The sequence below is a fragment of the Caretta caretta genome, chromosome 6 (genome assembly GCF_965140235.1).
Source record: "Caretta caretta isolate rCarCar2 chromosome 6, rCarCar1.hap1, whole genome shotgun sequence".
NCBI classification, from domain to species: Eukaryota; Metazoa; Chordata; order Testudines; family Cheloniidae; genus Caretta; species Caretta caretta.
In genome coordinates, this window is record NC_134211.1 from 45,975,302 (window position 1) to 45,989,606 (window position 14,305).

The following is a 14,305-nucleotide window of genomic DNA, read 5'->3' on the forward strand; positions in this document are numbered from 1 at the left end:
TAGTGAAACTGGAAGCAATAATTTGTTCCTGGTGACTTTGCAGTGTTTTTTTTTTTTAAAACAAAGGTTTTGCTGACACGAATGAAAATTAATGTTAGCAACATAGTAACGTTCCCCTCCAGCAAGAATGAAAACATATAGAGAACAATTAGTCTGACTTTGTATATTTAAGAGAAGGACACAATGCAGTAAGTAATAAGTGAACATTTTGTAATGTGCCTTACCAAAGGAAGGCTCCATTAAAGTCTATTACAGACAACCAATTTGTAGCAAGCACTCTAGTATAGTATGGCTCTTGACAGCAGACTTCTAAAGCTAAGATACCCTCTTAACTATGACGTCAATTGATATATTCTTATATAACTAAGACAGCAAAGTGAATTTTATAAATCCTCTTTAAAGTGTAAAATAAGCTAAAGCATGAAAAATCTTCATTTTTAAAGGACTAACAAGGACTTCAACCATAAAAGACAATTACAAAACATAGAATATAAAATTAAATAGGACTGCTTTGATTAATTAGAGTGGATCAGAAATTGTAACAACTTAGTGTAATGCAGTTCTGCAAAATACTCTAGGATCTTACCTTACACTAAGATTTGTTACCTAAAATTTCCCAGCATTGTTACCACTGGTGGAGCTGCAAGTGAAAGCAACAGAATAGAAAAGGCACTGATGGTTGCTTTCCATTTATCCTCACCAAAAGGTATACACTCAGTCTCAGCCAATGCAGGTTAAAAGAGAAGATTTTTAAAGACATGAGTAGATCTGACCACTGATCACTATCATCAGCAGCTTTAACCACTAAAAGTCACTTCAGTTATAGCACAACAATTTCAGAACTTTTCCTACCTAACGATGTCCATTGCCTGATAAACAATTTCAGACTGGTCAACTCCAATCACCTTCTTCGCACCTGCTTTGGCAGCAAACATGGAGAGTATTCCAGTCCCACAGCCAACATCCAAAACCACCTGAAACAAAGGTGATAGCATTTAGTCTCTTAGCTCATTTTCCTTCTAATCACCATAAAGCTTTTCATGATCTCTGCTGAAGCCATAACCTAGCAGGAGGAATTAAACTGTTCAGATAACATCAGTCCCAAAACCCAACCATGATCCAATCATTGATTACAACTGAAGAGACTTTAAAAGTGTCACCATACAAAAGGACTACCTCCGAAGAGCCAGGTAAACATGGCAGATTAGCTCTACCTGAAGATGAAATCCTTTATGAGTCATAACATTTACATGCAATTATTTGGGCATGCAACACTAGAATTACTAAAAAGAAAATTAACATGGGAAAGTTGCATAACTAGAATGGACAGGAAATTAGAGACTAGAGTCTCAATATCACCGAACTGCTCATGCTGTCGGAATTTAAACTAGCACTGCTGTGGAAAAACTTGCATTCCACCTGTACCATTCATGGCACTGTAATTAAAGGTTTCCCAGCGTTTTCCATTCTGAGCCTATTTGGTGATTTTAAATTTTGCCATAAAGATTAATTACAAGCACAAACTTGGCACAGAAAAGCCCAGATAAGGATTTTTAAAACAGTTATTTACAAAGTGCTTAGGTTCATACTAGAGTCAAGAAGTAAAGGAAAGAATCAGTAATGATTAGAAGTGAAAATAAAAATATTTTGAAGTGTTAGTTTATAAGCCAATTGCAACGTAGATACCTGTGTTCTACAAAGAGTATTTATAATCTCCAAGCGCCTTTCAATATTTACTTTCCATGCAGAGAATAAGTTAACAGCCACAGTGATTGTTCAGAAAAAAAAAAAATCAATTGTGGCTGGAATTCCCATGGAAGTACCATGATTTTTTTTATTTTTTTTTGTTTTAAAAACCCCTCCTCCCGATACGTTGTTCAATTCTTTACTGACACTACATAAATCTACAAAAATGGCCCCTGACTTGCCTGTTTCTCTGCTTATGTTAATGCCATTTTTACCTCTTCTCTATTTACCTCTGTTTTGGGTATATTCCCCACAAGGGGAATCCGATAGGTTTCCTACAGGTGTTTCTACAACTCTTAAGTAGAAGGAGAGGGAGAACCTTCATCATTCATAATACAAAAGAAGGCAATCTGCCCCACCCAAACTTCTCTCAGCTGGAGGGCCAAGGCAGGAAGGGTTGAAGCATCATTTCAGGAGGCTTGCAACAATAGTGCTGATAGAAGGATACTGACCATCACCTATTTACCTCATGAAAGCCCTATGAATTCCTTGAGGGTATTTTATATGGAAGGCCATTTGCCAATATGCAAAAATAAGGGTCATTACCAGGTATGGGAACTGTACCTCAACATGGATTTGACATAGAAACACTTTGTCAGCTGGTGACTGAATGCTAAGTAGGATAAGTTTTTTGAAGCGGTCCAGAGTCAGCACAGGAGATAGATGCCTGCGTCTCAGCAGCCCCCAGTTCAGTTTCCAACTGCCACTGACTTTCTATACGACTAAGCAAGTCACTTTGGGTTTCACTTCGTCTAGCCTATGCAGGTGCAAGAAATGGCTTGGATGGGGATTGGGAATCAAAAAGTCTCCCCCATCTCCCTCTGCATACCTGGCTGGGGCCAAGATACCACATCAGAAAATGCTGACACTTCTCCCTACTAACCAGAATCTGGGAAGATACTCCCTAAAAGTGGAAGGAGAGAAGATGGGCATGAGTCTTCTCCTCGCACCCCACTTTGCTCTTGCCAGCAGAGCTAGATAGGTACAGCAGGAGTGCACTAGGAGTCTCTGAAAGATATTCCCATTCTCGCAGATGCTCCCCAGCAAGAATTCTAGTTAACTTAGCCAGGTAGAATTTCTCCAGGGCTCCTCACTTCAGCATGGTTGCTACCCTTCATACAAATCTTTCTTCTCAAGTAATGGCTTAAAAGCCACAATGACCCTTAATCCCTACCTCTGTTTCCCCATTTACAAAATGGGACCATGAACTTTCCAATCTTTGAATTTTAGATGAAAGTTGCTGTTATTAGTACAGTATTCCACCTTAATTGCAGGACTGAATGGAAATGAGTAACCTTTAGTAATGACTGATCGGTCTCACAGCTGCTACTCAGGGATGGGAAGCAGTAAAATCGACATGAAACATATCAGCAACTGCTGAGACCCCTGAGTCCAGAGCCCCAGGGCAGCCCCACCATGTGGGCCCCAGGGCTTCCAAACTCCCAGGCCAGTTGCTCCCCAGGTGGCCCAACTCCCACAGCCTGCAGACCGAGCTTTCGGATTCCCTGCTGTGTTGCTGGGAGCCTAGACTCCAAGCTACAGCTTGAGCCAGGGCTCCCAAGGCTGCCAGCCTCAGTGACAAGAAGGTTGTAAACCCTAAAGCTCTGTCTCCACTAATATAAACCTAAATCTGTGGGACTTAAGACAGCAGGCTTGGTGTTTGTAAGCCTGCGCTTGAGCATCTATACTGAACATTGACTGGGTCTCACACCCATGCTCATGAGTCCACACTGCACTACACACACTTGAGCAAATCAGCTTATCCCAAGCTTCCTAGTATCCTCCCCAGCTGCTCTAGACCTTTGTTTGTGGTGCTGTATGGGACGACTTGACTGTTTTTACAGCCAGTTTTTACAGCCTGCCAACACATCCAACCAAGCCGTCTATTGGGTCAGCATGCCTCTGGCAACTGGGGCCAGCAGCATGGAGAGCTCTCTGTTTGAAGAGCTGCTTCTGCTTGCTGACACAGGAGTGAAAGTGCAAACCAGCAGAGCATCCATGAGATGCTGGTGGGCATTTCAGTGGTGTTTTTCTGATCTACCGAAGGACCTGTCGGAGGAGGATAATGACAAGAGACTCGAACTGGCTGATCCTGCTCATGAGTCTCTGCATAGCTGCTGATGCCCCCTATGTTGACCAGCGCTTCTGGAGCACAAGCAGAGACTGGTGGCATCACATCACCATGTGGACCTGAGGTGACAGCAATGGGTCCGGAACTGTCACATGAAGAAAATAATATTTCTGAAGCTTCATGAGCTGCTTGCCCTGACCTTTCAGTGTCAGGGCACACACATGAGGAAGGTCATGCTAGTCCATGCTGCTGCTAACCAGTCTGGTATTGGAAAGTCAACTGTGGATAAAGTGGTGGTGGAGGTTTCTGAGGCAATCAGGCACGTGGTTTACCCTGTCCAACTGGCAGTCAGTTCCCCTTCCATGGGCCATCCAACCATGGTACTGCCTAATGTGTTCCCAGTCTGCAGAACATTGTACCGTGGAGAGGACTCAGGATGTGGTGCAGGAGCTTGAATTCTACCAGCAGTTAGTGCAAACAGCTTCTCAGACAGGTCTTTCTGCTGTGCTCTATCTTCCTTCCTCAAGCAACGTGTCTGCTCCAGAAACTGTGTTGCAAGTCTCTCCTCACATGCCGCAATTCTCTCCACAGGCTCTGCTGCCCATCTGTGCCTTTCCACTTGCTGTGAATCCTTTTCCCTTTCATTTTGTACCTGACTGTTAGCCCTGTCTAGGATGTCCACCATAAGTCTGTCACAGAAATGCTTCCCTGAAAAATACACCCGTTGCTGAACTGTGATTACATTTACATATGGACTACACTACATGCAAACACACATGATAATACAGATTCTCAAAGAACTGCACAGCCAGACCTCCTTCCCATGACATCTGGACTGCATACAAACGCCTTGTGCATTTTGGAGAGTGAATTCATCCCCTACGCACCACATTTCCACCTCCTCCTCGTCCCCTACAGTTTACTGTTTACAGGAGGCTCATTATGCTGTGGCGTGGCTGGGTACTGAAAGAGAAGGCAAGATGAAGTTTACTTTTAACACCCCAGCACATCTTGTAAGAATGTACAAGTACCTAGGAAAAATGTCATGGTAAACACTTGTTTAACTGTTTATGCTTCCCGATCACCATTGTGAATTCCACCTGGCAGGGGAGGACACCAAGACACTGGTCTGCAATCCATCATTAGCAGATAAGGAAATGGAAGCTCTGGACACAAAATTTTTCCTAGGAACTATGCACTTCTCTTCAACCTTTGCAACTGTTCCAGTAAGAAGTCAATTCAGTGGCCAATCCATATACGGTACTGCTATTGCCACTGAAGTTCTAGCATGGAGCAACTACAGGAATCAGGCTGAGGTCTTCGAGACAGGAATGGAAAATAAAACCAATGCTTCTCTAACAGCTGAAGTCTCATGTTTTCCAAATGATATCGTCCTGCTCTTACATAGCATTTCATCTACAGGAATTAACAAAATTGCTGAACCATAAAAGCTGGAAAATGAAGGATAAAAATAAACCTTTTGCAAAACAATGATCACGTTTCACAGCTGCACAGAAGCAAAGAATCACCATTAATGGGAAAAATTAAAACAGATAGCATCTTGGACAGTTGCCCTGGTTAGTTAAAAACCAAATGGAACTAGTCCAGCAGGGGAACGTGAGGGATGGGGTAGATAGGTACAATAGTTGAGCTGGAGCACATCTGAAAGACAAAGAATAGTCATCACTTAGCCTGAGGACAGAGGTCTACAGCTAAAGTATTCTTGTCCTGATCACATATGGCCTCTCACCAGATACCTGGAGCAGCTAGGCTGGTGATTTGACAGCACTGCAGCGTATTATAGCACTGTAGCTACTAAATTCTGAGAATCCTCTGTAGTTACTTTTAGGGAAGCATGATTCCATACGAACAAAAAAGTGAATTACTTTGAATTCAGGAAAGAAGCAGTCAGCTATCCAGTCAATTAAATCTATTCCCTCAAAGGATGACAATCTTAGGAAGATAAGGAAGTTAGGAAGAGCTAAATTATTAATCGATACCCCACAGAGTGTCACTGATGTCTCCCTCAAAAGACATGCAGTGTACCTATAACAAATCTTAGACAAAGCAACTTCTTTGTTCCAGACAATCTCCCCCTTTAAAAAAAACAAAAACAGATGTCTCAGTTTTAAAGTGGATCAAAGTTCCTTTTCTGGGGACAAATCAACCTCAAATGGTTAAAATCTGACAATTCTATGTTGAGAGGCAGCAACCAGTAATTTCCTGAGCCACATACTGATAGAAGCACCATTTATTCTGGACATTACAGAACAGGCCAGTTGATTTTCTGGATTAAATGCATCACCGGTGCACTTAACTGCCCTCCTAACTTCTGCATTTTTGATGCCCTAGTTTTGGACTAAAAAGCAAGTGAAATCTGCTTGGGTCTCTGCAAATACACAGTTGACCTTTCAGACACACAGGTTCAACCCTAAGCACCACAATTTCCTTTCTTCCAATACTGCTATATTTGAATAGTTATCCTACTCTGATTATTACAGCCAATAGACTTGAAACTAAATGAAACAGAAGTTCAAGAGGATGTTTGGTTAATACAGTTCTCAGCTTGGAAACTTCACAACCTTAATGGCCTAGTAAGATATTTTGCTTTCAGGAAATATTTTGCATGTTGATGAAGCAAAATATTCAAGCAATTCTTAACAAGAAAGATTGCTGCTGGACGGAAGGGGGCACAGGGAGTATTTCTTTAACAGGTTGGGCATAAAACCTAGACACAGGGTCTTGAAGAAAATTCACGTTGTAGTAAATTGTGGCTTTCATCAGACCGATATCATATCTCAGCGCCAGCATTTGAGCTTTGGCCAGAATGAGATGCAAGCAAACACAGTAGTTTTCTCCTGGATGCTTGGCAGTAGTGAGACACTGCTGAAGTGTCCTTTTCTTAAGTCTCGCCCTTTCCATTTTCACACACTGAGAAGGATTCAGATGCACAGTTAAATGCAATAAAAATTTGTTTTATGCAGAAAGTTACGCTGGAAGAGGCTTGATTCATCAACATTAGGCTTAAGAACGACTCTGTGGATACAACAGGAGTGAGGCTTATTCTATTTGAAAGCCACCAGTAGGACTGTAGCTGCCAGCCACCAAAAGGGAGAGAATAGATCAAGTGGTTGAGCAGCATACCCAGGGAGAAGAGAACCAGAGGGCAGGAAAGTATGTAGAAGGTGAGAAGAGGGGGAAGAGAGACAGAACCATGTACAGGAAAGCAGGGGAAGACTGACTGGTTTCACAAAGGACACGTCACATTAGAGAGCTTTAAAAATATATGAAAACAATTCTTCCTTCCTAATGTTACTTTTTCATATGAACAATTGCTGTGGTTGCCACAGGGAAGTTACAAGATCAAATGGGAGTAAACATGGGTCACAAGGCACCCTATTACGAGAGGTAGCACTCCTTGAAAGAAAATAAGAACCTCCTACCTTAGAAAGCTATTTAGGTTGATTTCCAGCTGAGGGACCATTAAGGAAGAATAACTCTTTATTATGTTGCCTTGTGGTAGCACTATCACTTTAAAAAACCTTCATCCTGCGAGTATAAGAATTAAAAGAAGGAAATAGGGGACGCAGAGAAAAATTCTCATTCCATAAGAAATACGTATAGCAGCCTAAGAAAGAGAAGCATTAGGCAGCATTAGGTATCAGTCTATGAAAAGGTAAGAGAAACCATTGCAGATGGCCTGTAAATGGACTTAAAGAATGGTAAGCATTCAAAATAGCCAAAATGCCTTGCAGAAAAACAGAAATTAAATAACCTGGTGATGAAAGAGCCATAGTTAGGGTAACAATTGAGGACAAAAAGTTATCTAGCAAAGACAACATACACCAATAATAATGAATGATTAACCCTGGGCCCCCATTTCATTTAGTTCCTAATCTGACCAAAAAAGCCTAACTCATGAGTTAGATAAATTAATTAGATTTGAACCCTTTCCCAAAACTAATTGCACTGGGATTTCTATGATGCCAGATGTAGGTTAAAATTTCACTTGAATTGCTGTAAATAGAATCTGTCCAAAATAGATTCTGCTTAAAATACTGGACAAGAAAGGTTTACCTTAGACATGTCATCATAATTAATGAACACTCCAAGACAGCATTAAGAACAACAACAACATTGATCAGCATTTCTGTTATCAGCAGTCTGCACCCTCCAGCAGTTGAATAACACTCTTCCACGCAATAAAGCCAGAGTACATTAAATCAAATCCTGTCAGTGATACTCCATCCCCAGAGCCAGCAGACATCCAAACCAAAGAGGGTTCTACTGCATGAGAGAATCATGGACTGCAGAAATATTACAGCTTCTGAGCTGTTTTGCTTACCTTGCCCTTGAAGATGTGTGGGTTTTTGTATATGAAATCACGATAGCTTTCAGTACGCACTTTATCCTATAAATTAAGCATAAACACAGTTATGTACATGTGACAGGCTGAAGATGTTGGAGCAGTCTTTTTTTAAATAGTCATTTCTAAGAAAATATTGACTAATCAATATTGACTAATCAATATGCTCTACACATTGAAAAGCCACAGGGGGACAACCACCAGTGTAATTTCAGGATTTCACATACAATGACTCTTCAGAATGTACATTGTTTATGAAGCAAAGACAAGTTGGGTTGCTACAAACTGTGCCAGGCAGCAACAAAACCATCCACGTTCGATATTATATATAGTTCTAATTCTGAAAGTAAGCAGCTACTTGTGATTTTTGTTCGGATTTCAAGTGTTTGAGTGAGCTTCACGTTTTAAAGTGTCTGTTTTATACTTATTCCCTACCCTTCCCAGCTGCACTGATAACTAAAAGGTAATACTTGATCAACATAATCGAACAGTCATCTACCTGAGGTATCTACCTTGACATCTGGGGCATGAATGCATGTAGCGAAAATATTATACACTAAAATCAAACAGATTGCATAACCCAAACTTCTTGCTTTGTTTTAAAGAAGCTATTGATCAGGTCCTGATACCAGATTACCCTGTTTCGCTTCTGGAAGCGAATACATAGAAACCTACAAACCATAAGACAACAAATAAATCACTGAAGCTACACAACAAACACTATGAAATACTAAGTTCAGAAGCAATGACCAAGCATTAACTCAGCATCCCCCAAAGAGCTGGCAGGCTCTCAAGCATACTTATTGGAATATCTGTAGTGGATTAGTATGTGAGCTGACAGAGCAGCTCAACTTACCAGCGAGCAAACACTGATGCTCTTTATATGCGAAGGCACTCAAATGGACAGTAAGCCATCTGTTTTTAGAGTCCCTGTTGCAACAGCCAGAGAATCAAGTGACAGAGCGAATGAAAAGGAAATTAAAAAGCCATGATTATAACTAACTATTTATGGCTCTGGCTTGGACAGTCTAAAAACAATACTGTGCTGAAGAAGAGAGCTGAACCCTACTGCATGCATGAAAGGTCCGTATTGCACCATTAGATGATAAAGGATCAAGAAATTAGTCTTTTATCTTCCATAATATTAATTTCTCTATCAGCCAAGACAGTTTATTTTTTTTTAGATGAGCAAAATAAAGTTACTTAAAAAAAAAGTTAAGAGTAAAGCATAAGCATGCAAACTTTTATTAAACAATTTAGATTCCAGTGAGCTCCATTTTAATTTAAGGTAAATCAGTTCTTCACAAAAAAAAAATCAATATTTGAAAGAAAAAAAAATCACTACAAAAATGGGATAGTTTAATAAAATGTTGAGAGAATCACAGCTTTGCATTGGTTTTGATAAAATTATGAATTATAAAAACTTTTGTTAGGATCATCTAAAATTATATTGGTTTGTTATGAGGGCAGATTTTAAGGATTCAGGATTTTTTTATGCTCTCAGCAGCTCTGAAATATGGGATTTGCTGAAACCACAAAAAATTCAAAAGGTTCAGCATCAATCGAGAAAGCAGTCAGCTGGAAAGCTTTCAGCTTCACCAATCACACTGCTTCAGCACTGCCCCAACTTAATCAATAGTATTCCAACTGCTGTCTTTACTACATGCACTGCTGCTTGAATGAGCTTCAGTCATTCATTTTGGGTCTCTATTCATCAACTCCTTCTCTCCTCCCATCCAACCTTTCAATACAATAAGCTGAAAAATAAGTAAGTTATTATCAGACAGACACTCTTCAAGCAATTTTTAAATAAAGCGCACTATCCGTTTCAAGTAGCAATCCTCCTGTCCTCTGAAATACTATGGGAGGGAATAGCATAAACAACACTGACCTGCCAGGGCCAAGTTAAAGGACAAAAAAAAAAAAAGAGCTTGTTTTTTGTGCGTGGTTGCTGGTTTGTTTGTTTGTTTTTTAAACCAATAAAACATGTTAGAAGCAGATTTAGGATTAATTTAACAAAAAGTTTGCTATCACTTCAATTTAATGAGCCTATTTTTAATGTAAAAAACTCACAATAATAAAAACTTAAGCAAAATAAATGTTGTATGTGTTGGGGTCTTTTGGACCTAAAAACTAAGTATATACAAGAACTTACACACCCCATAACTCAGGTATTTTCCACATTTTATTGGGCAGAAATCAGATGTTACTAAAGGGATTTTAACATCACAAAATTTTCCTGAAGCCAGTGAAATAGTTTTATAGTTTGTGATAAATCTTTCTATCAGTTCATCAGAGGTTCAGGATCTTTTAGTATAGCTCCAAACCAAGGTACTATGAACTGTTCGTATCAACAAAATGGTTTTACCCCAGTCTGAAAAAGTGATTTAGAGCTTATGATTTCAGATTTTCTGTGTGTGACTGACTTTAAAATAAATAAATAAAATAAAAATACCTCTAGCCCCATATTTAAAAGTCATTTTGTTAGTCTGGCAGACATACAGTGCTGACGCAAATCTGATTAAAACTGATTGTTTCCAAGTTCTGCACACACCTCTTTACCACTATGCTTTTCATTTTGGAAAGCATATTACCATCTGTATCCACAGACACCTGTGCCACAAAAGCATTTCTGCAAGAATGCTCCATAAAAACACATCGGCTGCTCAATGCTGTTCAAATGTACCATAAAACAGATGCAGAGGATTTTTCTGAGGCTAGGACCAGTAAATGTTTCAGAAAGCAGGAAGCCTAAATCTGCTACCTATGCTATATAAGAGTGAATGTACCTTATGGCTTCATATTTTAGCTGATTTTGTTTAGATACCCATGTTCTTTCTTTATTATGAAATTGCAGAATTGCTTTATGATATTTCAGAGCAACAAATTCCTGTCCTTGTACACAACATAATATTCTTTTTTCAGAGAGCCGGTACTAAAGATTTTGGGTTAAAATAAAAGCCACTTATAAAATTAAGTTAACACTCAGGATGAAAGGATTTTTGTTTGTTTTTTGAAGAGTTCTGGACATTCTCTTTTAAATATATTTTCCATTCTTAAATAATATTTAGACAATCCTAGTAATTGTTCAATGTAATGCTTATCGATACACTAAATGGAGTTCAAATAATTTCTGAATAACTACATAAATTGGCAGACATAGCATTTAAAGGTTTAGTGTGGTTTTTTGCTTGCTAAATTTTCGTCTAAAGAGCAGAATAAAAAATGAAGGACATTTACTGTTTATATCTTACAGTAGTGTACAGAATTCACTCACATTTCTACAGCAAAAGAAACAAAAGCAGCAAGAACAGATGTTGTTACAGATATTGGAGATGAATATTTTCTTACTAGCAATCAAGTATACCTGTAATCTCAATATACTTCTATTACATTTCTAGTGTTTCTGGTACAGTCAAGAACGTATACGACAGGAATCTAGATACAATGGCAGCTGAAAATATTAGCTCTTTTTTGTGATTCTTTCACTCTAGCTCCCAGGATAAACTATTAAACACCGGAAGGGTTAAAAATGCAGCTACTCTGCAGAGTATATTTATGGGCACATAGCTTTTTTTCATTCCATTTTTCCTTCCTAGTTATGAGTAAGATGCATTTGTGTTGACTTTCTAACCTTTAGCATCTCTTCGTGTATCCCATAATGCCCATATGAACTGAAGTAAACGCCATCCTCATCCTCCCGGAGTTCCGCAATGGCGCTAGATGACGAAGAGCTGCTTCTGACATCTGCGTTCATCACAAAATCCTGTGCAAATTCTCTGTAATCAATTTGAAACATACCCTTGAGACATGTTTACAGGACCATGAAAAAGAAGGGGGGAGCTGAGAAGAGATAAGGAATGCAGACTGCAGAGGGCCTTTTACAACACCGAAACTCCATTATGACTTAACTGTGCTGAAACTCCCCCTACTGGCTCCGAGAAAAAGCTGCTGCATGATTTGCTATTCTCTCTGCATTTCTTCCGCATTTTAGACACTAAATTCCAGCAGCGAGAAGTTTGCAGTGTTTCATTTATCTGCCTGCTATCCCTACACCCTCCATCTACGTTGGAAAAGCACCCCAATTACAACCCACCTGATTTAAATTTCGTTAGGGTTTTTTTTTAAAAAAAAAAAAGAGGGAAATGCCCATTTTGTAAGCGGTTTCTATGTTAACAGTATGTCAGAAGTCAAAATACAGAATGAGACAAACATGACAGAGACCATATTATCTAGAGATGTGGTTCAAAACCATGACACCTTTAAAAACTACTCTTAAAACACACCTACGTTAGTGATTTATGGAAGGTTGAGTATATTAACAACCAACAAAATTTTAAAAAAGAAAACCAGGCAGGATTGATACAAATCATGATTTTAAAAGATTTTTTTTAATGCAAGTTGATTTTTTTTAATTGTAAAAGATATTTTTTTTGTTTTAGTGTTGCTAGTTCTCCACTTATTTCCCTTTTTTAGTCTTAAATTGACAAAGAGGATGTTTTGTACGTTGTTTCTTGTTGTTGTCTTGTTTCTTCCACAAGAATTTACAGTTTTCTCTACTGGAAATATTCCTCTATGCTAAAAAAAAAAGGTAAGCCCATGGCCACACTGTTAGAAGACTACAAACTCAAACACAAAACTGATAAGCAAACAGCTTGGGCTATATATGCAGCCAACAGCACCTTCAGATATTGTGAACTCCCATAAGTCAAGCAAACAGAAGTCTTTCAACCAGCCTACACCCCTTCATCAGAGTCTACAGTTTGAAGTGAACAGGACTTGTTCTGTTAAGTGATTTAGATACAGGATTTTCGAAAGCACTTAGGTGCCTAAATATAGTCTTAGTAACCCAACTTTAGAAACCTATTTCGAAAATTTTGGCTTGTTTGTACAAAAGACTTTGGAATAATTTTATTAGTTTATTGGAAATTTAGTTACTTTTCATTGTGAACAATTTTTTTCTGTAAGTGACAAATATTTTATGCCAGTAAGAGAAAAGTTTTTAATGAAATACAATTTTAGCCTGATGCTGCAAATGCTTAACTTTACCCTTGAATAGGACCACTATTCACATGAGCAAAGTTACATACCTGCTCATCGTATGCAGGAGCAGGGTAATATGATAAATGCAAGAGAAACGTGACATATCTTTAAATTTGTAAACTGTGTCAAATATTGTAGGTTGAAACTTAGTTATGTTTAGAAAACATTGTTACTTTTTTTCCACCAGTTAATCAAAAGATTGTTACTGTTAACCTCCAACCACATACCACTGCACTCTCAACCTGTCAGCTCAAACTAAACATCATTAGAACAGGACTATTTGGACTGGCAACCTTTAAAGGAAAACCCAGGTGCTGCAGGAAATGTTTGAGATTCACTAGGTGACTGTCCTCCCACTAATTGTTGGAGACAGCTTCCAATAGTTTTAGAAGCCTCTGTGCTCATATGAGATGTAAAACTGAAGTCTTGAACATGTTGTCATTTAAACTCCTAAAGCATTTTTCATAACTGTAGAGATGTTAACCCTGATATACTGATTAGGAAGATGTAGATACAAACCCCTCTTCTCTTATTTTTGTTGAGCTTAGGGTAGATAAGTCACTAAAATTTTAATGGCACTGGAAGAACATTGTACATCAGAAACCGTGATTTAAAAAAATTAATCATGGCTTAAGAAGAGACTTCCAATTTGTGAAGATCACGCTGATTTCCCATGAAAGTACTAGCTTATTACAGGGTCTCAAACGCAGCATGCTCTTTATAAGTGTAATTACTAGGTTCTGAACAAGAATAAGTTTACATTCCACACGTTTGTGAAGTACGCAGAACTGTCATTCTTTAACTTGAAAGCATGTGGTGGACTCAAACATCTCACATTATGTAACATGTAAGACTTCCTTAAACAAGAGAGATTCCAGAGGACTGGAAAAGGGAAAATATAGTGCCCATCTACAAAAAAGAGAAATAAGGACAACCAGGGCAATTACAGAGTAGTCAGCTTAACTTCAGTACCCTGAAAGATTATGGAGCAAATAATTAAGCAATCGATTTGTAAACACCTAGAAGATAATAAGGTGATAAGCAACAGTCAGCATTGATTTGTCAAGAACCAATCGTAT

The 14,305-nt window shown here is 38.8% G+C and overlaps 1 protein-coding gene across 1 annotated transcript in view; it reads right to left on the minus strand.

Annotated features, from left to right (window-relative positions):
* The window catches only part of PRMT3 (protein arginine methyltransferase 3), a 102,647-nt gene that overhangs the window by 69,517 nt on the left and 18,825 nt on the right, over positions 1-14,305 (minus strand). The window contains exons 7-9 of the mRNA XM_048854255.2: positions 11,818-11,962; positions 8,163-8,228; positions 853-974 (exon numbers count right to left, since the gene is read on the minus strand). Of these exons, the coding sequence (XP_048710212.2) occupies positions 853-974; positions 8,163-8,228; positions 11,818-11,962 (333 nt within the window). The remainder of the gene's footprint in view (positions 1-852; positions 975-8,162; positions 8,229-11,817; positions 11,963-14,305) is intronic.